Raw genomic sequence first — 24,232 nt, forward strand, 5'->3', positions numbered from 1 at the left:
AAGCAAAAGGGACATTGGGCTACAGACTGTCCGGGGAAGAAAAAAAGCAGAGCAGAGAGCAGCAAAGGTGGGGGCCAGAAACAGGGCGATCAGCTGCTACAGAACAGGGAAGTGAACATTTCTTTACCCACACACACACACACACATACACACACACACACACACACACACACACACACACACACACACACACACACACACATATGACACACACATACACTGATTACATAATGCTCTCTGCAATGAAGACAAAGCTTGCAAATCTTTGAAGTTTTGAAGATGAAGTTTTATGTGATAATGTTTCGGATGAATGTTTGAGAATGTACAAAAGTTCAGGGTTTTTACAAATGCCTAGATATCAAATGTTAGATAATGGGACATTAGTAAACATTTTGGTAGATTCTGGGGCTGGCCATACTACGATACGACTATGTGACTTGCCATGTGTCCCAGAATTGACAGGTTCAGTGCATAAAGAGCACTTTGGCCTAGGGCCGTTTGATTTCTGAAAAAAAAAATCACAGTGCCCTTAGAGTATGAGTCAAAGGAGAAGGGGAGAACATTTAAACATGCGTTTTTGTGTTCACCAGCTTGTCCGGTACCTCTAATGGCCAGAGATTTAATGTGTGAATTGAATTTGAGCCTTACTTCCTTTGGAATTAGCATTGAGGAAGAACCACAAATATGTTGTTCTAAATTTGAACCGCAGTGGGCTTATGAATGGTGTGTGAAAAATTATGATTGGAAAAAATGATCTTGAAATTGGCAAAAGATCAAACAATGTCATTTAACACAGAAAATATGACGCCTGACCAATTGCATTGCACGTCACATGTCGTAATTGAACGTGAACCTCAATATGAGTAGGGGTGGTTTAATGGGTAGAAAATGAGACTGTGAAATTTGATAAGATTTTCTGGGAAAATAAAATGTGTGTGCGTTCTCAGTTTGCCTGAGGGAAAAACAAATGCAGTTCTACTTGATAGCAGGGAACACCGCCACGTAATCAGTGATCAAGGCCAAAGAGCAGCTGTGAGCAGATTTGGGCCCCTTTGTGAGAGAATGCATAAAAAGCAACAGATTAGTACAGGAGTGAAACTGTTATGTTCCCGTGTTGTCTGCCCCATGTTTTCTGTTTCACATGTCACTTATCCCATTCCATGTCACGTTTTCCTTGTTGTCCGCTCCTTGTTTCACTTGTCTTTGTCTAAAGAACTTCAATTCCCACAATTCCCAGCCTCCCTCACTGCCTGCACTCATCATTGTTCTCACCTGTGTCTCGTTTGGATCCAAACCACCCATCTGCCTTCTCCTGCTTCCCATATCCCTAACAGAACGAACGACCAACAATGGATCCAGCGGTTCAGCAAGCGAACTACCGGCTGCTCTGCCTAAAGCAAGAGGACCGACCGATGGAGGACCACATCCGCGACTTCCTTGACCTGGCGAATGTCTCGGACTTCCCGGACTCTGCCCTGGTGGTCTTCTTCAGGGGCAATTTGAATAATTCAATCAAGGAGCGGTTGCCACCGGCGACGCGCAACTGGACGCTCAGTGATTTCATGGAGGTGACTTTACTGGTCTGCCACTCGCCGTTCACTGTGGGCGTTGCTGGGGAGGACCCTACCTCTTCATCCACAGTGGTGACTCTCCAGTCATCCTTAGTGCTCCCTGTCACGCCAGCCCCACCGGTCAGTGAGCAAACCCCCATGCCAGTCGCTTTCCATGAGCCAGTGTGGTCAACTTTGTCTGCCCGGAGGAGGAAGAGAAGACGGACTTCCGCCTCCCAGCCCACGCCTGCCCCGGTCTGCGAGCCAGAGCCCACGCCTGCCCCGGTCTGCGAGCCAGAGCCCACGCCTGCCCCGGCCTGCGAGCCTGAGCCCACACCTGCCCCGGACTGCGAGCCTGAGCCCACGCCTGCCCCGGCCTGCGAGCCTGAGCCCACGTCAGCCACGGTCAGCGAGCCTGAGCCCACGTCAGCCACGGTCAGCGAGCCTGACGCCACGCCAACCACGCACAGCGTTCCAGCATCGCCAGTCTCATCCGCCCAGAGGAAGAGGAGAAGGGGAAAGTCCTCTGCCCTCCAGCCTCTGCCTCCCACAGCTCCGTCCCCAGAACCCCCCGTGGCTCTGCCCTCAGTGTCCAGCGGACCCAAGCTCACGCATACCACGGTTAACCAGCCAGAGCCTGAAGCCTCAAACGTTCCTGAGCCAGTGCCTGTAGCCTCGACCGTCCCTGAGCCAGTGCTTGTAGCCTCGGCCGTCCCTGAGCCAGCGCCTGTAGCCTCGGCCGTCCCTGAGCCAGCGCCTGTAGCCTCGGCCGTCCCTGAGCCAGCGCCTGTAGCCTCGGCCGTCCCTGAGCCAGCGCCTGTAGCCTCGACCGTCCTTGAGCCAGCGCCTGTAGCCTCGACCGTCCCTGAGCCAGCGCCAGTGGCCATGACCGTCCCTGAGCCAACGCCAGTAGCCTGCCCTCTCAGCCTCCCTGGTCTACCTGTTTGCCCCTTGCGCCTCCGTGGACTGCCTTTCGGCCCTCTCGGTCTCCCTGGTCTGCCTGTCCGTCCCTTGTGCCTCCGTGGACTGCCTGATTGCCCCTTGTGCCTCCTTGGTCTGTCTCTGTGTCCCTTGTGCCTCCTTGGTCTGTCTCTGTGTCCCTTGTGCCCCCTTTGGTCTGTCTGTTTTCCCCCTTTTCTAGCCCCTCTCTCCTTGAACATTTGTTTTATTTTTGCTTTTTTTTGTTTCTTAGGACCATCTGGAAACCGGTCCTTTTGAGGGGGGATTATGTTACGTTCCCGTGTTGTCTGCCCTGTGTTTTCTGTTTCACATGTCACTTATCCCGTTCCATGTCACGTTTTCCTTGTTGTCCGCTCCGTGTTTCACTTGTCTTTGTTTAAAGAACTTCAATTCCCACAATTCCCGGCCTCCCTCACTGCATGCACTCATCATTGTTCTCACCTGTGTTTCGTTTAGTCTTCATTGTGTCTGTGTATTTAAACCCTGTTGTTTTCCTTTTCCTTTGTCATTCGTTGTATCGTTTCATGTCATGCCTTTACCCATGTTTCCAGCCCTTCGTGGATTTTCTACCAGCTGTGTGTTCTTTTGTGTTCTTTTGTGTTAGAGTTAATTTTTCCCATCGTGGACTTTTCTTTGTGTTTGCTTACTTGTTATTTTTGTTAATAAACCGCATGTGGATCCAAACCACCCGTCTGCCTTTTCCTGCTTCCATATCCCTAACAGAAACACAGCAGAAGTGTAAGAGCATTTATATCAAAATGTGATTTTGAGATTGAAGTTCAGATGGTTGATGAAAATCATTTAAATCCATCTGTGACAAACGTGTACAGGCCATAAAAGATGTGCCAAAACCAATTACGGAAAAACTATTATTGTCATTTTTAGGAATGTGTGCTTATTGTTGTACATTTATTCCTAATTATGCCATTCTTGAACAGCCTTTGCGAGCCCTGATGACAGGGAAAGGGCTGAGGTCATGTGACAAGCTTGTTTGGACAAGCGAAGCCGAAGAGGCATTTGCAAACATGAAAGTGCAAATGCTCTGGCTCCCACTTTGGGCCTGCCAGATGTAAACAAACCATTTGTTCAGATGGTTAAAGAGAAAAATGGGTTTATGACTTCTGTTCTTTTGCAGACTCATGGAGACAGACTGCGACCTGTGGCATATTTTTCAACCAAACTTTATGCAGTAGCAGCAGGGCTACCACACTATTTTAGGTCTGTGGCAGCTGCTGAACTGGCAGTTGTCAGGATATAGGCAAGGAGGCAGAGGTAAGTGAATCCAAACACAGCTTTATTCAAAGTGGCAAGAGTGCTAGGTGAGTATTTAGTGAGTTCAAGTGCTGATACGGTGAAGATCACTCGGTGCAGGACGGGCAACAGGTAAGCACACCCACTTCAGGAATGTAGATACCAAGTAGTAACAGTTCATTGATACTAGTCTTCTCTCTTACGGATGCAGTCACTAGCAAGCGGGTTCGGAGGACTCACGGGAGGATTGGAAGAATACAGGATCATTGACGATCGGCAATTCGAACAGGAGTCCTGGAGACAACAGAGCGAGGACACAGAGTTTAGAGATTTGCAGGTGAGTATACGTTACGTCTTAGCAACCAGGGTGCATCAGAGGCTCAGAAGACAACGGTGAAAGGTCTGTTCCTGTTGGAGGCTTGACGCTGAACTGGGGTTATGGTGAGTGTTTTATAGCACTTGTTGATGAGGCTGCTAATGGTGAACAGGTGTGTGTGATTAGTAATCCGGAGAGAGTGATCGTTGTGTGGGGGGTGGAATCAAGCTTGGTTGATCTCTGACATTACCCCCCCCAGAGTCCGCGCCAGAGGACCTTGGACCCCGACGTCGTGGGGGTCTGCCTCGAGGTCGTGGTGCTGGTTTCCCAGGATGCCGATCATGAAACTCCGTGAGTAAATTGGGATCGAGGATATCATTACGAGGTACCCAGCATCTCTCTTCCTGTCCGTAACCCTCCCAATCCACCAGGTATTCGAGTCGACCACCCCGACGTCGGGAGTCCAATATCTCCTCTACCGTAGATGGGCTCGGTTTCAATGGACGGTATCGGGGGGGTTGTCTTCAGGGACAGGATCTGCAGAGGGAACAGGTACAGGTAAGTGATGGGATTTTAGGAGGGAGACGTGAAATGTGGGGTGGATGCGGTACTGAGCAGGCAGGCGAAGTTGGTAGGTGACTGGGTTGACTTGTCTTTCGACAGGGAATGGACCAATGTATTTTGGGCTCAGCTTACGACAGGGTTGCTTTAGACGGATGTCTCGGGTGGAAAGCCATACCAGTTGCCCGGGTTGGTAATTGGGAGCCTGGTGGCGACAGGTATCTGCAAAGTGCTGCTGGCGATTTATAGCTTGCTCAAGGTGATGGTGTGCCTGATTCCATACTCTTTCACTGTCTTGGAACCATGTGTTGACCGCGGGTACCTCTGATGGCTCACCAGACCAGGGGAATAGAGGTGGCTGGTAACCCAGAACACACTGAAATGGAGTTAAGTTAGTGGACGCCTGCCGGAGGGAGTTTTGGGCATACTCTGCCCAAATTAAGTATCATCTCCAGATGTTCTGGTTGGAATGGCAGAATGTACGAAGAAAGCGGCTGACATCCTGGATCTTTTGTTCGGTTTGGCCATTTGACTGTGGGTGGTAGCCTGATGTTAATCTTACTGTTACGTTCAGTAGAGCAAAGAATGCTCGCCACACTCTGGAGATGAACTGGGGCCCTCTGTCGAACACGATATCCTCTGGAATGCCGAAATTACAAAAGACATGCCTCATTAGTAATTCTGCAGTGTCAAAGGCTGTGGGCAGTTTCTTTAGGGGAATTAACTTGCAGGCCTTAGAGAATCGATCAATGGCCACAAGGATGCAGGTATAGCCATCAGAGGCTGGAAGGTCTGTGACTTAATCTACCCCAATATGGGACCAGAGCCGATGTGGGATGGGCAGTGGTAGTAATTTCCCAGTAGGCAGATGACGTGGAACCTTAGTCATGGCGCAGAGAGTGCATACCTGGATAAATGTCGTAATGTCGTGTTGCATGTTTGGCCACCAGTATTTGTGTTGGAGAATCGAGTAAGTCTTACTGATGCCTGGTGACCTGTTCCAACAGACGAATGGGCGGAGGAGATGAGAGAAATGCGGAAGTCTTCGGGTACATAGATCTTTCTAGCGGGACACTCTGGAGGACCAGGGAAGCCCTGTGGTATTTCGAGGAGTTGTTCGTCAAGGTCCCACTGGATGGGGTGAACAAATAATTTCACTGGCAGGATGGCTTCGGGCTCTTCCTGGGATGCTTTGGGGGCATGGAGACGTGACAAGGCATCTGCTCGAATGTTCTTTGAGCCTGGACGGTAAGATATGTGAAAGTGAAAACGAGTAAAGAACAGGGCCCATCTAGCTTGACGTGGGTTGAGTCTTTTGGCTTCCTTCAAATATTGGAGATTCTTGTGGTCAGTAAGGACGATGAACGGATGCTTGGCCCCTTCCAACCGGTGCCTCCACTCTTCTAGGGCGAGTTTAACGGCCAGGAGTTCTCGGTTGCCGATGTCATAGTTGCTCTCAGCGGTGGATAACTTACGTGAAAAGAACGCACAGGGCATGGGTTTGGAAGAGTGTTCTGAGCACTGCGACAGGATTGCTCCTACCCCAGTAGTAGAGGCATCTACCTCGACGAGGAAGACCTTTTCAGGATCTGGGTGATGGAGCAGGGGCGCACTGGTGAATGCGGTCTTGAGAGACTGAAAGGCGTGTTCGGCATCAGAGTTCCAAGAAAGAGCTTTTGGTTTTCCCTTCAGGAGAGAAGTTAGTGGAGCTGTTAACATACTATAATTACTTATGAACCGTCGGTAGAAATTTGAGAAGCCCAGGAATCTTTGCAGTTCTTTTACCGACTGCAGAGTGGGCCAGGAGGTGATGCTTTGGTCTTGTGGTCATCCATCTCAACTCCTCGTTCGCTGAGGCGGTAACCCAGGAACTCGACAGTGGTCTGATGGAACATGCATTTTTCTGCCTTCAAGAACAGAGAGTATTCCCGGAGCCTTTGGAGTACTAGGGAGACGTGGCGTTGGTGTTCTACTGGGTCTTTCGAGTAGATTAGAATGTCGTCGATGTAGACTAACACAAAGCGATTCAGGAAGTCTCGGAGCACTTCGTCCATGAAACTCTGAAAGACGGAAGGAGCATTTACCAGACCATACGGCATCACAAGGTATTCGTAGTGCCCTGCTGGGGTAATGAATGCTGTCTTCCACTCATCCCCATCTCGTGTTCTAATCAGGTTGTATGCACTTCTTAAGTGAAGTTTGGTAAACATTCTGGCTTCTCGAAGTTGTTTGAGGGCAGATGGGACAAGAGGGAGTGGGTAACTGAATTTGACTGTGATCTTATTGAGCGCTCTGTAATCTATGCATGGCCGTAACCCTCCATCTTTCTTGGAGACAAAAAAGAAACTGGCAGCAGCAGGCAAGGCGGATGGTCTGATATACCCCTGGTGTAGAGCCTCCTCGATGTACTTTTGCATAGCAGTCTGTTCAGGAATGGACAAGGAGTACACCCGACCCTTTGGAATGGGTTCCCCTGGAATCAAGTCAATGGCACAGTCCCATCGTCGGTGTGGTGGTAACCTGGAAGCTGCAACAGGATTGAACACATCTGCAAATGAAGAATACACTGGAGGAATAGTCACTGACTGGTTGTCTGTTGGGCTTTCGATGGAAGTTGAACTCACTGAAACCGGTTCTGGGGGCTCGGTGGATGACGGGACTGTGAGTGCAACGTCAGTCGAAGGGCAGTTGCAACCCCAATTCAGAATCTTGCCAGATTTCCAATTAATGGTAGGTTGATGGCGGATGAGCCATGGACGACCAAGGATTATGTCAGTTTGGCTATTCTCGAGAATGAACGGTTCAAACGATTCTTGGTGAGTGTTCTCAACACATAATGTAATGGGTGTTATCTGAGATGTTACGTACCCCCTGTTGATAACTTCGCCAGTTACTGCATGGATGGAGTATGGTTTGGATGTGTTGAATCTCTGAAGTTTGAGTTTCTTGCAGAGACTTCCGGATATGAAATCGCCTGCCGACCCGGAGTCAACGATGGCCGCGACTGAAGTGTGGAAATTTGGAGACTTCAGGGTTACTGATATTGTTAACAGGGTTGATACTAAAGGGTGGTTAAGAACTGAACTTACAAGTAGACGGGGAGGGCGTGATGGGCATGTACGGAGGAGATGGCCCTCAATCCCACAATATAAGCATAATCTTAATTCTCGGTGACGATTGCGCTCAGCTTGAGACAGTCGATGGGTTTCTACTTGCATCTTTTCTGACCTCGGTTCTGAGTAGAATTCAGGTGGAACCTGATGCAGTACGGAGGCTGGTTGCTGAATGTCTAGATAACAGTTCTGGGATCTTTGATCCACTCGGAGAGTCTGCTGCATACATTTTTCAAGTCCTAGAGTATCATCGTAAATGGCAAGCTGGAGACGAAGCGTGGGGTTCAATCCTCTTCGAAAAACAGCAAGGAGAGCTTTTTCGTCCCACCCACTTGCTGATGCTAGAGTTCGGAATTCCAGAGAATAATCAGAAACTGATCTTTTACCCTGACGCAACCATAACAGCTGCTCACTGACAGATGAATCTCCTGCCGGATGCCCAAACACTTCCTTGAAATGAGTTATGAAACTCTGCAATGAGGATGTGACCGAAGTCCCTTGAAACCACAACGTCTCAGCCCACCTTAACGCTGATCCGGATAACTGCTGGATAATGAAGGAGATTTTTGATCTTTCTGTTTAATATAATTGAGGTTGTTGTTCAAGGGCGAGCGAGCATTGCAGCAAGAACCCGTTGCAATCTTCCGCCCGGCCTGAGAAGGGCGCTGGTCGGGAGGCGGAGTTGGCGACATAAACCAGAGAGGAAGCGGGGTTTGCGGAAGCGCCGTCTTCGGGCTGTGCAGGATTCATAGCTGTGTACGGTCAAGCCTTCTGTCAGGATATAGGCAAGGAGGCAGAGGTAAGTGAATCCAAACACAGCTTTATTCAAAGTGGCAAGAGTGCTAGGTAAGTATTTAGTGAGTTCAAATGCTGATACGCAGAAGATCACTCGGTGCAGGACGGGCAACAGGTAAGCACACCCACTTCAGGAATGTAGATACAAAGTAGTAACAGTTCATTGATACTAGTCTTCTCTCTTACGGATGCAGTCACTAGCAAGCGGGTTCGGAGGATTCACGGGAGGATTGGAAGAATACAGGATCATTGACGATTGGCAATTTGAACAGGAGTCCTGGAGACAACAGAGCGAGGACACAGAGTTTAGAGATTTGCAGGTGAGTATACGTTACGTCTTAGCAACCAGGGTGCATCAGAGGCTCAGAAGACAACGGTGAAAGTTCTGTTCCTGTTAGAGGCTTGACGCTGAACTGGGGTTATGGTGAGTGTTTTATAGTGCTTGTTGATGAGGCTGCTAATGGTGAACAGGTGTGTGTGATTAGTAATCCGGAGAGAGTGATCATTGTGTGGGGGGTGGAATCAAACTTGGTTGATCTCTGACAGCAGTACTGACATCCAGGGAATTTGTGGGGTATTCTGATTTAACTTTGATGGTTCCACACGCAGTTTCCATGATTTTGCAAGAGCAGAGAACATCACATTTATCTACAGCCTGATGGCTGAGGTACCACACAATTTTATTGGACATGCCAAACATAACTGTTAAAAGATACACAACTGTGAATCCCTGTGTGGAGCGGAGGGGGGCGGGGCTGGGTCGGAATATCGCGCGCCCGGTCCCCAATCGGCCTGATGAGGCGTGCGAGGGATAAAGGCGGCCGGTGACGATTGTTCGAGAGAGAGAGAATTACGGGCATGTCCGCATGTGTGTTTGTTTATGTTGTGCTTTAAGTTTCTTATTAAATTATTATTTATGTTGACAAGCCGGTTCTCGCCTCCTCCTTGCCCATCCTTTAACTGTTTTACACCCTGCCACACTTCTCCTGACAGAGGAGGATGGCGAGGGACCTCACTGTTGTCTGTCAGCGCTTCAACAGGTGTGCACACCGCATCCAGATCTATTAGACATGCCATTAGACAATTGTGACAATATCCTCTTTGTGGATGGGTCGGCTTCCAAAGATCCACAAACAGGAAAGAATAAAGGTTGGTTACGCGATAACCACTGAATTTGAGGTCGTGACATCTGGCAAACTGCCATCAAATTATTCAGCTCAGGCAGCTGAACTGGTTGCTTTAACAGAAGCATGTTAAATGTGACAATTTACACAGATTCACGTTATGCCTTTGGGGTAACACACGATTTGGTGCTTTATGGAAGCACAGAAAATTTTTGAAGTCAGATGGTCATCCAATATTAAATGTATCTCTTGTGTCTGAGTTTTTGGAGGCCATTCTTTTACCAGACAAGGTCGCGATTTGCAAATGCGCAACGCACACTAATGATAACAGTCCAGTCTCAACAGGAAACGCACGAGCAGACGCGGCAGCGAAGGCCGAGGCAGCGCTGGAGACAAAAGAGATTACGTGTGCTTTGATATCTGACAATAACCTCAACATTTGTTCTTGTTTACAGAGCATGCAAACTTTTTCCACAGGCAAGGAGAAAACCCGATGGAAGGCAGCTGGCTGTAGCTCTAAGGAGAATGTGTGGATGAGCTGTGATGGCATGCTTTGCTTACCCAAACACTTCTTTCCTCATTATGGAAAGTTGATACATGGGTTAGACCATGTATCAAAAGAGGGGATGGTTGATGGTTTGCTGAAAATTTTTGCAAAAGATGTGTCATTTGTAACACACATAACGTGGCAAGAGGGATAAAAACACCTATAGTATCTCAACCACCATCAGGGGGGCCTTTTGAGTATCTGATGATGGATTTCATCGAGTTAACCCCTTGTGGGAAACACAAATACTGCCTGGTGATGGTTGATATGTGGTCCAAATGGGTTGAGGCCTTCCCAACCTCGAAACAAGACTCGGCAGCAGTAGCAAAGGCTCTTTTAACTGAGATTGTTCCGAGATGGGGAATTCCAAGGAAAATCAGCTCGGACAATGGGACACATTTTGTCAATGAAGCAATAAAGCAGGTGGGTCAGTTTTTGGGAATTGACATGAGAACACACTGCAGTTATTGAGAGGGAGAATCAAACAATCAAGAAAATTGGCTAAGTGCTGTGAGGAAACTGGGCTCACATGGGTTAAAGCACTCCCAATTGTGTTGATGTACACCAGAATGAGAAAAAGAGTCAAAACAAATTTAAGTCCATTTGAAATACTTTTTGGTAGACCACCATTCATGGGAATAGAAAGGGGTAGACAAGGGCTGCCATCAACAGATCTGTGTGAGAATGACATGTTGAATTATTGCAAAGAAATGTCTTCTCTTTTGTCCAATGTTTGTGTTCAGGTGAAAGTTGCTGAAACCCTCCAGCATAAAATCAGGCCTGACGATTTCATTGTGATTCATGACCTGATGAGAAAGAGCTGGAAGGCGAAAAGGTGGCTGGCACCATTCCAAGTGCTACTAACGACTCGCAGAGAGAGCTACGTGGGGGTTCACACCAACCATTGCAGGAAAGTTCCGCGCACATCGCAGGAGAATCAGCAACAGGAAGAGATTGTTCCGAGTGAATGTCAATAAACGGCTAGATCAAGTTTGAACACCAAATACCACTATCAGTGGAAGAGCAAGGCCAACCACAGAGAATAACACGGCCTGTGTGCAGATTGGACCCCATCGTGTGGTCACAAGCAGTAATCATCATGAAAAGGTACGAACTGAAACGAATTCAAGAACGATGCGAGACAGTTTAAAGCAGGATGGTCTGACTGCAGGGTCAGAATCAACGTGAAGGACAGAACAGCGGACAACTGTACAGCCGTCATCAACGACAAAGAAGTCAATTTCACATGCCCATTCAGCAAGCCACATGAAACTTCACCTGCAGCAGTGTGGGTGTGTGGCAACAGGGCATTTCATCGGATGCCAAATAAATAGACAGGGTGTTGTTATCAAGCTTTGATGAAAGTGGGTACATCTGTGTATTTGCCAAACAGGGCACCTGGGGTGGGAAGGGAAAAAAGAAATGTTGAAATTTTGCCTGGGGTTTTACCAAAGCACTATGCAGCAAATATGGGGTGGTCATTGTTCTTAGGGGTGGGTACAACGGTAACAATTAATAAGATAAATGGGCTAGCATGGACAGTATTTGCAATAGCTAATAGCACAGAAAATGCTTTGACAATGATAAATGATGAAATGAAACAGTTAAGAGATGCAGTCATTCAAAACAGGTTGGTTCTTGATATGTTAACTGCAGAGAAAGGGGGAGTTTGCAAAATGTTGGGAATGTCTTGTTGTTTCAATATTCCAGATTACAGCGACAACATCACGAATGTAATTGAACACATGAGAAAAGAACATATTGAAAGTACATGGGTTACTTGGTTTATGAATCTCTGGGGAGGATGGGGGTATTGGCTGATTCAAACTGTGTTACCAATTGCGGTGATAGGACTGTTGATATTGTTATGTTTACCATGCATCATAACGTGTGTTTCCAGCTCAGTTCAGAGACTGGTTAAAGCAGGGGTGTCTGTTCAAATGGTAAAAAATGACAGTATATTCAGAGGATAATGAACACAAATATGATGATACAAGTAGCGAGAGCTACTGTGAAATGTGTTAAAATGATGTATGTCTTTTCTTTCTGAGAATGTTTTGATATGTAAAGAGGGTTATAAGCAGCTGTCATCCGTGTTACGAGATGGTGTACAAGAAGAGGGTTTGAAATGAAGGATTTTATTATACTTTATATTATTATAGCCTGCTGATATAACCAAAAATGTTACATTTATGTGTTTTTCCTACTTAATCTGTAATCTTAATCTATACTGAGGTGACTGAGGGTCTGATTTTATGTCAGACGTGCAGTAACGGTGTTTACTCATTTAGCCCGGCTTCAGATAAAGTCTTTACTTGCTTGCTAATACTTAGGGGACTATCCCCACAAAAAACACCCTAAGCTTTTAATTTTTCCAAATGTTATTTCACAAATGTTTAAGAGAGTGATCATTTATGCGAAATTCAGAGATGAAGAGTGTAAGTGTGATGATATGACTTAAAATTTGTCTTATTGTTTATTATTGTGATTGAGTAATCTGAATGATAAAAAGAGGGAATTGTTGTAGAAATTTTGATACTCATTGATCAGTAATAGTCATTACAGGGGAATGCCTCTGTGTCTGAGGGATGCAGAGGGGGAGGATCTGCTTCTGTCAGAAAACCTTGGGATAATAGAGTATAAAATACAAGTCAGCCCTCCCCTCTGGGTCCCACTCACGGCACAGATTAACTCCTGTGTAATGACCGGGTCCTTCTTGCAAGAATAAATAATTTAAAAAGACTGTTTGAGTCAGAGTGTCTCTTACGCAGTGATAATGGTTGGTTGATAATTTTTTGCCACAACACTGACAACCCTCAAACATTTGAACAGTAATTTGACATATTAATCTTTCTGGATAATGAAATGAGCATTTCATTACTGTTTATAATAAGTTATTGAAAATAATAATATAAAAAACATTTAAGTTATTGTCGAGACATGTAGTTCAAGTCAAGTCAAGTCTCGCTTCGCTGGTTCTCAAGTCAAGTCACAAGTCCTTAAATTTGCGAGTCAGACTCAAGTCAAGTCATGTAACTCGAGTCCCCCACCTCTGTTAATTTATGGTGTAGTGTGTAATTCGCTCTAGGCATGTAGCTTAAAATGATGAAATATATTAAGCTCCTTTCTTGTTTTCAGCCATGCTCGCTCCTCAAGAGGAAAATGGGCTCGAACAGGGAATAAACTACTGTTGTGATGATGCTCATTTTGCATGTGATTGATTATTGCCTCCACTTTGCAACAGCATCTTCTCCGGTCTTTGAAGAGACTCCACACCAGTAGAGGTGATTCACAACACTCTTTCTCCAGCAGAGAACTTCTCCACAATCTCATTCTTTTCCAAGAGCATCTATTGTCTTGGTGAGATCTTGGACAACAAATAAAGAAAACATTTAAAATTTGCTCAAAGCATGTCATTCAACTTTTGACTTCATGCAACAATGGTTAGATGGCCTGACTGAAATCTCTGCCATTACATCATAATATTGCACTTTGTTATTGTAGTAATATGCAGTCAAGTCACCATAATTGTAGTTTGAAATAAGTTTGAAGTAATATGCTGTCAAAAAATGTATAAATCATTGCAGTGTAGTTTTCTCCTGGCTAGATGAACTCGTAGTTAACAGTTCACCCTAAAATGAAAATTCTCTCATTGTTTACTCACTCTCATGCCATCCCAGATGTGTATGACTTACTTTCATCTGCTGAACACAAATGAAGATTTTTAGAAGAGTACTTCAGCACTGTAGGTCCATACAATGCACGTAAACAGCTACCAAACATTGAAGGTCCAAAAGGCACAATTAGGCATCTTAAAAGTAATCCATATGACCCCAGACAATCAATTAAATATGTTCTGAAGCAAAACAATAGGTGTGTGAATTTGCACCTGCAAAGTTTAGTAGTTGTTTGCTTGCATTGTATGGACATGCAGAGCTATAATATTGTTCTAAAAAACTTGTGTTGTAGTTGTGTTCTGCAGAAGAAAGAAAGTCATACACATCTGGGATGGCATGAGGGTGAGTATATAATGAAAGAATTTTCATTCTTCGGTGAACTATTCCTTTAAAGCTGAGCAGTCTCCTTGGCGTGGCACCTCGGCCGGCGCCTAGCAACTGACTTAGAACTAATGCGGACCAGGGGAATCCAATTGTTAAAACAAAGCATCATGAAGGCCCGCTGCGGTTGTTGACGCAATGTGATTTCTGCCCAGTGCTCTGAATGTCAAAGTGAAGAAATTCAATGAAGCGTGGGTAAATGGCGGGAGTAACTATGACTCTTTTAAAAAAGGAGCATCTGAAAATACTTCAACTAAATCTCCCCCACCGATCAATTGATGCCATCAAGAAAAGACTACAACTGTTGGGATGGACACCCCCTCAGCAAAACCAATACATGAGCCAGATATCCTCTCCGCCAATGGACCGATTGCCAAATGTACATCCCGATGACCAAGCATCAGGGTCGAGGAAGCAGCAGCAAGCCATCCGTTCTCCAGTTAAATCACAAAAGGAGTCTTCGACGCCATAAAGAAGAAGGAAGATCAAAGGGCGGAGTGCGAGAGGTAAAATATGGACGGAAGATGAAGATAAACACCTTCTAGAACAGGCTGAAGAGATATGGGCTACAGGAATGCCCGAGCACTGAGTGAGATCATAACAGGAAGATCTATCGAGTCGATTAATAAAAGAATCCAGAAACTGGGCTGGACCCCTCCAATCACCTCGGCAGCGACAATGCTAAAGACAGCGTCTTCCAACTTGGATGCCTCTCCAGTGGATGAGTCAAGAAATTAGGGAAGAATGGAGGAGCTACAGACCACAACCATGCTCACTGGGAATGCAAGAACATCTACCCAGGGCCTCAAGCAAGAACTGTTATGGAGGAACAGAATGCTGGAAAAGGCGATGGAGAGTCTGGTTGAACCAAAGATAGGGAGTGATGGGTTAAAGGAAATGGCCGAAAAGATGCTTCATGTATTGATTACAATCGAGCAAGGAGGGGAATTAATTCAAAAGCATATCCAACAATTAATTCCCTTGAAATGGAAATTAAACCTGGCAAGGAAAGGTCCAAAAATTAAACCATCATTAAATAAGCAAATACGGCAAACAAGATATGCCCACATTCAAAAGCTGTATAAAATGAAAAGAAACAATGCAACGAATACAATCTTGCAGGGCTGATGGAATGAGGCATACAGAGGACTAGACAGAGGAATTAAGGGGATGGAGGAATATTGGATGAAGGTCTATGAGACAACCACCATCTACAGGGAATGGACAACAACTACAGATGGAGAGACCAAGTGGAAAGTGGTAGCCCCAGTTGAGGCCGAGGAAGTCACAGAGGCACTACGCAGCATGAGCCACTCAGCGGCAGGGATGGACAGATTAGCAGCACAAGAGATACTAAAATGGCACCAGCCTTCAGTGGCCGGACTGTTTAACATCATTCTGGCAACAGAAGTGTTACTTACAACCTTATCCTGTGCGAGAGTGACATTCATCCCGAAGGTGGAGTGCCCGATGAACCCAGGTGACTTCAGGCCTATAGCAATTTCATCCATGTTAGCCCAGGCCCTTCATAAAATCATAGCGAGGAGGATGAGGGAACTCCACTCCAGTATGCCTTCCTCCAGAGGGACGGATGTCTAGAAGCCTCTGCGCTACTTTATGCACTTCTAGGCTTCCTCTATGCACCAATTAAAGCTGGTGGCCTGGGAATTCCTAATTTGGGAACGTCGATCCTGCTTCTACAGAAACACAGTTTTGGGAAACACCTTGCAATTAACAACCCCTTTGAAAAAGCTCTGACAGGACAATCATCATTTAAAACAATTCTACACAGGATCAATCTGCCTTGCGAAGTTGGCAAAGAAACTGTATTCACGGCGGAAGAAGTGAAGAAGGAATGGGTGGAACAGCTAAAAATCTCTGTGGATTGGGGACAAGAACTTGGAAGAGGTACGATGTCTGGGAGCCTGTCGCACAAAGGAAACAATAAATAACATTCTACAAATCATTGAAGTCACCTACGACACAAGATGCGCACGACATAACCGGGTCATTAAACAAGCAGAAAAATACCTCAGGAAAAGTGCAGTCAAGACGTAGGTGGAACCGGTAATACCAACAAGGACAAGCTTCATAAAACCCGACATGATGATCGATGATGGCCATTCATGCATGTGAGGTTTATGTGAGCTCCATGGGGACAGTGTCAGTGACTTTATCCGAGCTGTGTGACACCCCTGGGAAGGAAACAGAGCATGAGGGGCATGGAGGAATGTACAGAAAGTGTCAACATTTTTTAACTTTTCACGGGAGAGGGTGTAAGAATAAAGGCCCTCTGCCATACAGGCTGAGGCCGAGGAGGGTGTACCACCTCAGCTAAAAAGCATACATGACCCCTCCTGTTTTTGTCCCAATTTTTTCAGCTTATCTTTTTTTTTCTTCCTTCCTCTCTATCCTTTCTCCACCACTCCTTCTCTTTATTGAGGTATATCTGCCTTCTTACAGGGTATGCATCACGACGTGCCCTGTAGCTGCTTTTCTGCAGCAGACAACGGTGCCATTTCCTGACAAATACATGCATACCATTTAAGCTACTCTTTCTTGAAGGTATATAACAAATACATACATAATAAATTAATTATAAGTACCAATACATGCTGTAAACCCTTATTTATCTCGCTTTTATGTCCAGTCTGTTACAACATGTCCACCCTGTTACTGTGCAAAACAGTAACAGGGTGGACAGTAACAGGAGGGACATTTTATGCTAAAGTCAGCCATTGCTAGTCATGTGATGAACAACAAGCTAGTGCATAGTGACCACTGAGGAAGATTTTTAACCTGTTTATTAATCACAATTATCAGTTTCCGCTATAAATAAACGTAACAGAGTGGACATGTTATGCTTTACCACATCAGTGAATCATTATAAAACATTGAAAAAAAGGGCAAATTAAGGAGTGATACTTACTCTGCTTCTTGTTGATAGTTTGCCGCCAAAAAGTATTGTACTTCCTGAGAGTCATGTGATTGAAGGATCAGTCAAGGGGCGTGTTCAGAGTGACTTTCCATCAGGGGACATTCAATTCAGGGACACAACATATTTTAAAGACTTTAAGCATTAAAAATATATTAATAACAGAAAATATATTTTGGTGAGGAATATTATAAATATAAATATACAACAATATTGAAAAAAGTTGAATTTGTTTGATTTTTATTACTTATATTTGTGGCTAAATTTATGCAAGCTTAATTGGGGACATGGCAGTTTAGCCTACTTGCACTAAAATCAGAGTAACTATTTTTTTTATTAATTAATCTCGGGTATTATTGTGTTCTATGGTAGAGGGGGATTAACTATGTAAGATGAGCATTTAGAAACAAGTATTAGCCCATTTTTACACCAAATATACCACATTATGTCATGGGGACTCAACTGGCACCGAATGCTAGGAATGACCCAATAATATTAAAACCCTCTTTGAAACAACAATAGCAAATGTTCAACAGAATAAACAGTATTTTGAAGAATTGTGTTATCACTATGAACTATTTATCATAAGTGAAATCAGAGATGTTCACTTCAAATGGGGTAAACACATTTGAAACCTATTTTATTATCGTTCCTAACCAGAATCTTTTTTTTTTTTTTTTTTTACTAATTGGTTCAGAATGGAATTCACTCAGATAATATTATATTATTTTGATTACACTGCTTTTTCTTCAGTGAAAAAGTAATATCCACAAAGCCTGATTAATATATTCCAAACCAAATTTATATAGTTTTCTTTTGATGTTAACTTTACCTCTTTAGAGAAAATAGACCCCTGAATACCATCATAATGTAATTAGTATTGTGGTAAATGCTTTATATGTATGTAGACCGTATGTCATCTTTAATGCATTAAAACGTTCTCGTTTACGTAGGGAAAAATACCGGTCCATGTTTACAGTAGGTGGCGATAATGCGCTGTATTTTTTGGTGAATCGCCATTAGGGAAGAAGAAGAAGAAAGAAGAAGAAGAAGAAGAAGAAGAAGAAGAAGAAGAAGAAGAAGAAGAAGAAGAAGACGTGAAATCTGTATGACACTGATGTAAAGATGTTTATTAAAGAGGAGAGTGAAGATATGGCTTATCCAGAAGCATGCAGAATTAAAACCGAACACACTGACGAACAAACAGGTTGGTGTTCATTCTTCGTTCTTTACATTCAGACAGTTGAACACATTTCATGACTGTAGTTATTAAACAAGCTGCGAAATAAAATCTTCCCTTACAAAACAACTTAAAAAATACATCCAAAGTAATTATTAATTTAGATTTTAAACATCTTCTTGATTTGTTATAGGGATGCACAATATTGAAATTACAGCTGAATAATGTCATAGTGCGATTATTAAACTGCAAACGCCTGTAATTAATAAAAAGTCTGCATCGTTGCGAGCAGCCAAACAAAAATAAATGCTTGTGTATGGCAGTAACTCGTTATCATGATTTTTTTTACCAGTCATTGTACAGTGATTTAAACAAATGTAAATTAGTGAACGTCAGATGCCGATATACATCTGATATCACACATAGTAAATTACATGGCCAACATAAAATTCTAAAAATTAAATAACATTTTTATTAAACATATTATTTACTCAATTTCACACACACACGCACGCACGCACGCACGCACGCACGCACACACACACACACACACACACACACACAAATCTGTTTAGATTTGTAGTAGCAAATTATGGAGTTCCTAGTTTCTGTTTCAGTCATCTCATAGGCCTATACACATTTATCCTTTAAATATATTAATAAAATTAAGTATATAACAACAGTGCAAATAGTAGGGTACATGGAGCTAAAGGCTCCTTTGATTTGATTTATGCCCAAAACACTAAATAGCATCAAAAACTACCACAGTACTTTCCCAAACCCCTGTTTGTTATAAAGCAATATTCCTGATCCATGTGATCATTGTGTGTCATGTCTAAAGTTTGATTTTGAGGCAGTTTTATCTTAGGTTACATTTTTCAAAATGTTGCAAATTTTTGTAGCTAATGAAAATCCTGTAAATTATCACATTTATTTTGAGACAAAATACGTATTTCTCATTTTCAATTGAAGTTTTGTTTTGTTGGGGTACAACATCGCCTGGTCAGATGAATAATGCTGTACTGCCAAGAGAAATACTGTTCAAGAAATGGTGTTTGCACTTAAGTCTTAAAAAGAACCAGATTGAATAAATAAAAAATACAGTGAAACAAAGAGGGGTAAAACAGCTTCACATTGTACAGTATATTCACTGTGTAGCCTGCCTTTTTTGTCTAATTTTTGATAGTCTTAGCCCACTTTATACTTTTATTAATTTAAGAAGTTTTACTAAAATCTATTTTTGTATAACATTAACAAAACTAAAAAAATAAAAATTATTATATATTGTTGTTTTCATAAAATTATGATGTTGTAATTTCTCAACTTTAGGGATGGGATGATTTTGTTAACTCACAATTCATTTCAATATAGGATTTGAGGTTCACGGGTTGAGGTTCGATATTATCTCGATTTGATATGATAACACTTAAATGGCAAAGTATGGCAGAACATTAAAAACATTTTTTTAAATGCTTGCGCAAAATGCACATTATAATTTCTCATCAAAATAAAGTTCTATAATGCACAATTTAAATGCTCAAAGTTTTAATAAAAAGAGTTTCGTATTCCTTACACTATAAGAAAAGATAACAAACAAATGAACCTTCAAAAATAGTACATTTAGTACTACATTCAGGCTGATCAGGGGCAGAACAAGCTATAGAACTGAACAGAACCTGTCCCGAAAAAGAATGTGAATTTATTATTTTCTTTTTTAATAAATTGTTTGTTTGTTTTAACTTTTTAAAAATACAAATATTCTTTCTTAAATTTTGTTATATATAATAATGATATGAGCTGTCAATGTTTAAATAATTTGTAAAATTTACAACAACATTAAGTTTACATAAAATTGTGTAACTAGCGATATAACGGCACTGTCACTTTAAAAGTTTAACGTGCATCTCACAGACTGGCACAGGTGTTCTTGTTCTTTTGTTAATGAGAGATGTTTTTTTTTTAGTCCATCCATGCTATTTGTTATTTTTTGTAAAATTTCTTTTAACTTTTTTATCTGACTGTAAAGAACAGAAAGGATCTTTTCAACATGATTCAATGAAAGTGGAGTGTGGAATCTCATCTTTGAAGGATACATATTACACAGAAGAAATGGTCAGTTTTAATCTCAAGCACTTTTCAATAAAACAAGGTGATTTTACAGGTATTCCAGTACTTATATTTCTAAAAGCTAAATGAAGGCACTTCATTCATTTCAAGGACTAGGGATGTGCGAGTCTAGTCGACTAAATGGTACTGCTGCAGCTAGTCGGCAGTGGAAACACTAATCGGCAAAAAAAAAAAAAACATTGCACGTTTTAAGTTTAATGTATACATTTACATTTTGTTTTAGATTTTTAGAAAGGCTATGCTCAAGTTAGTGTCATTTTAACATCACTTTAAATATATATATACAATAAGAAAAAGGGAAGTTTTAACTTCACATCAGGCCCTGCATGCTTCTTCTCCCTTTCACTCATGGTGTGCGTGAGAAAAATTTCCTATTGCAAGACCCGCAAAGTTTGGGAATATTTCGATTTAGAAAATGGAATAGTTGTATGTAGGCTATGTCTATGGGCGTAGATTTGGCTTGAACATGGGAGGGGGGTGGGGTGGAATCTATGCCCCTATCTATTTCATTTCAAGCTAGCATATAACAATTTCACTGGAGCCATGCACAGCCACATTCATTATAGGCACTTGAGCATTAGCCTAGGAGAGACTACTGGTGGTGGAATCAATTGGTCCAAGCGTGTTATCGATTTTTAACAGTAGCCTGACCACTGGTATTGTTCCCAGCTGCTTCAAGCATGCTGTTATTCAGCCTCTTCTTAAGAAAGCAATCCTTGATTCATCTGATATGAACAGCTTTAAACCTATATCAAAATTATCCTTTATGTCAAAAATATTAGAGAAGACGGTGCTTGCACAATTAAATGATTTTTTAGCTATCAATAATTTGCTCGATAAATTTCAGTCAGGCTTCAGAACTGGTCATAGCACAAAGTCAGCTCTGTTGAGAGTTTTAAATGATATTTTTTTAGGTGTGGATTCTGGTAGTCCTGTTGGTCTTCTGCTGCTGGATCTTAGTACCGCTTTCGATACGGTTGATTATGACATTCTTATCGATCGCCTAAGAGACCAGGTTGGTATTCAGGGGTTAGCCTTGGATTGGGTCTCTTCATATCTCAAGGGTAGAACGATTTCAGTCTGTTTAGAGAACTGTTCTTCATCAGTTGTTCCTTTAACATGTGGGGTCCCTCAGGGCTCCATGTTGGGACCCGTTTTATTCTCCCTGTACATGCTAAGATCAAAGATCTTTGATAAGCATGGCGTACACTACCATCTGTATGCTGATGACTCTCAACTTTACTTTCCTATTAAACATGAGAAGCACCCTTCTTTTGAGTCTCTGCATAAATGCATGGCCGATGTGAAGTGTTGGCTGGCAAACAACTTTCTTCAATTAAATGAGGATAAGGCAGAGTTTATCGTTTTTGGTCAAAGGGGATGTGAGGTAAATTTAGAAAGAAATTTGTCACTGCTTCCAGGGAAAAAACTTCCCTATGTAAAAAAACCTGGGTGTTATATTTGACTCTGTTATATTTGAGTTTGATCGACAAATAAATGCTGTTGTTAAAAATAGTTTTTTCCATCATAGAACTATAGCAAAGTTGAAGTCCATCCTTTCTTTTGATGATTTGGAGAAGGTTGTGCATGCTTTTGTGTCTTCTCGATTGGACTATTGTAATGCTTTGTATCTGGGTGTGAGTCAGGCCTCTCTCTCTCGCCTGCAGCTGGTCCAGAATTCAGCTGCTATGCTTTTAACTGGAACCAGGAAAAGAGACCATATCACCCCAGTTTTGATTTCACTACATTGGTTACCGATCCAATACAGAATCCAGTAGAAAGTGTTGATGTATGTATTTAAGGCTCTTCATGGTCTTGCACCTGAGTACATCTCTGCTTTAATAAGTTTGAATCAACCTTCAAGGTCTCTCCGCTCTGGTGATCAGCTGTGTCTGTCAGTTCCTCGATCTCGCCTAAAAACTAAAGGTGATAGAGCTTTTGCGGTGGCAGCCCCTAGAGTTTGGAATGAGCTTCCATTGGTCATAAAATCATCTCCGTCTCTACTCTCTTTCCAGGGGGCCTTAAAAACTAGCTTTTAATTAATAGCATTATAAATTGTACTAGGTCAATTTGATCTTATTCTTTTTTTATTGGTTTTAAATGTTTTTTGCATTCTTAAGCTGTATTTATGTGATTTTATTAATTTTTTGTAACTCCATGTACAGCACTTTGGTACCCAGTGTGGTTTTTGAAAATGCTCTATAAATACAATTTAATTGAATTGACAAAGCAAGCAAGCAAGTGACGATCACTTCATTCACTTCCTCAACTCGCCACCACTGTTATCCTGCCTGCTCCAAAAAAATAGCAAAGCTCTTCACAGAGATGACTGCAAGGGACATGCTTCTCCTCAGTTTCATTGAGGGCGAGGCATCTGAAAATTTATGGAATACATTGAGTCTGAACACAAGGTACCATGGAGAAAAATAATAATCTTAAGGCTGGAGCTGGCGCATCAAAAGATGATGGCTATCATCAAAGAGACTCTGGAGAAGGCAGAGTATGTTGCGAAAACCACGGACTGCTGAACATCAATTACAATAGAGTATTACATGACCATATGTGGCATGGGGGGTGTGGTCATGTGTCGGTCTATTGGGAGAGGGAGCGCGGTGAGGCTCGTCACCTGGGTCATAATTATAGAGAATGGCAGAGGGAGACCTGAAAAGGCACGTCAGTGTGGGGGAGAGAGACAGTGTGGCTTAGAGCAGTAGTGTCTGAAGGACCAGCAGCAAGACAGAAACTTATTTGAGTTGGCCACCAAGAGCCATTTTATTTTCTGTGAAGCTAATGTGTGTGAATAAAATAATAAACTGTTTGCTGCCTCCTGACTCCTCCATTGCCCACGAACTTGGATAGTGCTACAGTGGTTCCGAAAACCTGGCTTTGGAATAGAACGCCATTATGGAGTCCTCACCGCTGGGCGAAGTTTTCAAGGCCCTCACCAGCATCCAGCAGAACCAGCATCAAGCCCTCATGGAGGTACACCTGGAGCAGGAATAATGCTTTAAAGTCCTGCTCCAGGCACAAGCGGAGGACCGCCAGGTGCTCCGGAGCCTGCTCGCCAGGGAGGGGGCTGGCTCTGCGACCTCCCCGGAGCCTGCCCCACCTGTGGCCCTAATGAAGATGGTGCCAAATGATGATCCGGAGGCCTTCCTTGACCTATTCGAGAAGACAGCCGAGGTATGGAGGTGGCCTCCCGATCAGTGGGCGGCCCGCCTGTTGCACTTACTCTATGCGGTGGCGCAGCTAGCAGCACAGCAACGTCCTGCCGCCAGCCTCCTTGATTACAGCCACCTGAGAAAGGCCATCCAGCAACAGGTCAGTTGAACCCCAGAACAGATTTGGCAGCTATTCTGGTCCCTGAGCTTCAGGAAGTATGGCTGCCTGTTCGCTTTTGCGTCCGTGATGCCTGCCGGAAATGGTTGCTGGTGGGGGGGAACCCGCAGCACCGTGGAAGTTGTCGATATGGTGGTACTGGAGCAGTTCATCTCCCAACATCCTCGAGGCATGTCCGAGTGGATCCAGTGCCACTGCCTGGTGTCGCTGAAAGAGGCCGTCCAGCTGGCGGAGGACTACATGGTGGCGTTTCCGGGAGGCAGTAAAGCAGTGTCTTCTCTCTCTTCTCTCTCTCTCTCTCTCTCTCTCTCCCTCCCCCTGTGTCTCACATTCCCCCTCTCTCCCCATCAGTCCCGCACTGTTCTGGCTCCTCGGA

General features: G+C 43.5%; 1 protein-coding gene across 3 annotated transcripts in view; it reads left to right on the forward strand.

Annotated features, from left to right (window-relative positions):
* The window catches only part of LOC127647422 (gastrula zinc finger protein XlCGF8.2DB-like), a 93,346-nt gene that overhangs the window by 53,820 nt on the left and 15,294 nt on the right, over positions 1-24,232 (forward strand). For 2 of the 3 annotated variants that reach the window (XM_052131641.1, XM_052131643.1), the window contains exon 1: positions 18,272-18,417. The exons of the other annotated variant lie outside the window; for it this stretch is intronic. In XM_052131641.1, coding sequence (XP_051987601.1) covers positions 18,336-18,417 — 82 coding nt within the window. In that variant the 5' untranslated portion in view covers positions 18,272-18,335. Of the gene's footprint in view, positions 1-18,271; positions 18,418-24,232 lie in introns of those variants that run through there. 3 annotated transcript variants of the gene reach the window in all.

Source organism: Xyrauchen texanus, chromosome 8 (assembly GCF_025860055.1).
Source record: "Xyrauchen texanus isolate HMW12.3.18 chromosome 8, RBS_HiC_50CHRs, whole genome shotgun sequence".
Classification (NCBI taxonomy): Eukaryota; Metazoa; Chordata; class Actinopteri; order Cypriniformes; family Catostomidae; genus Xyrauchen; species Xyrauchen texanus.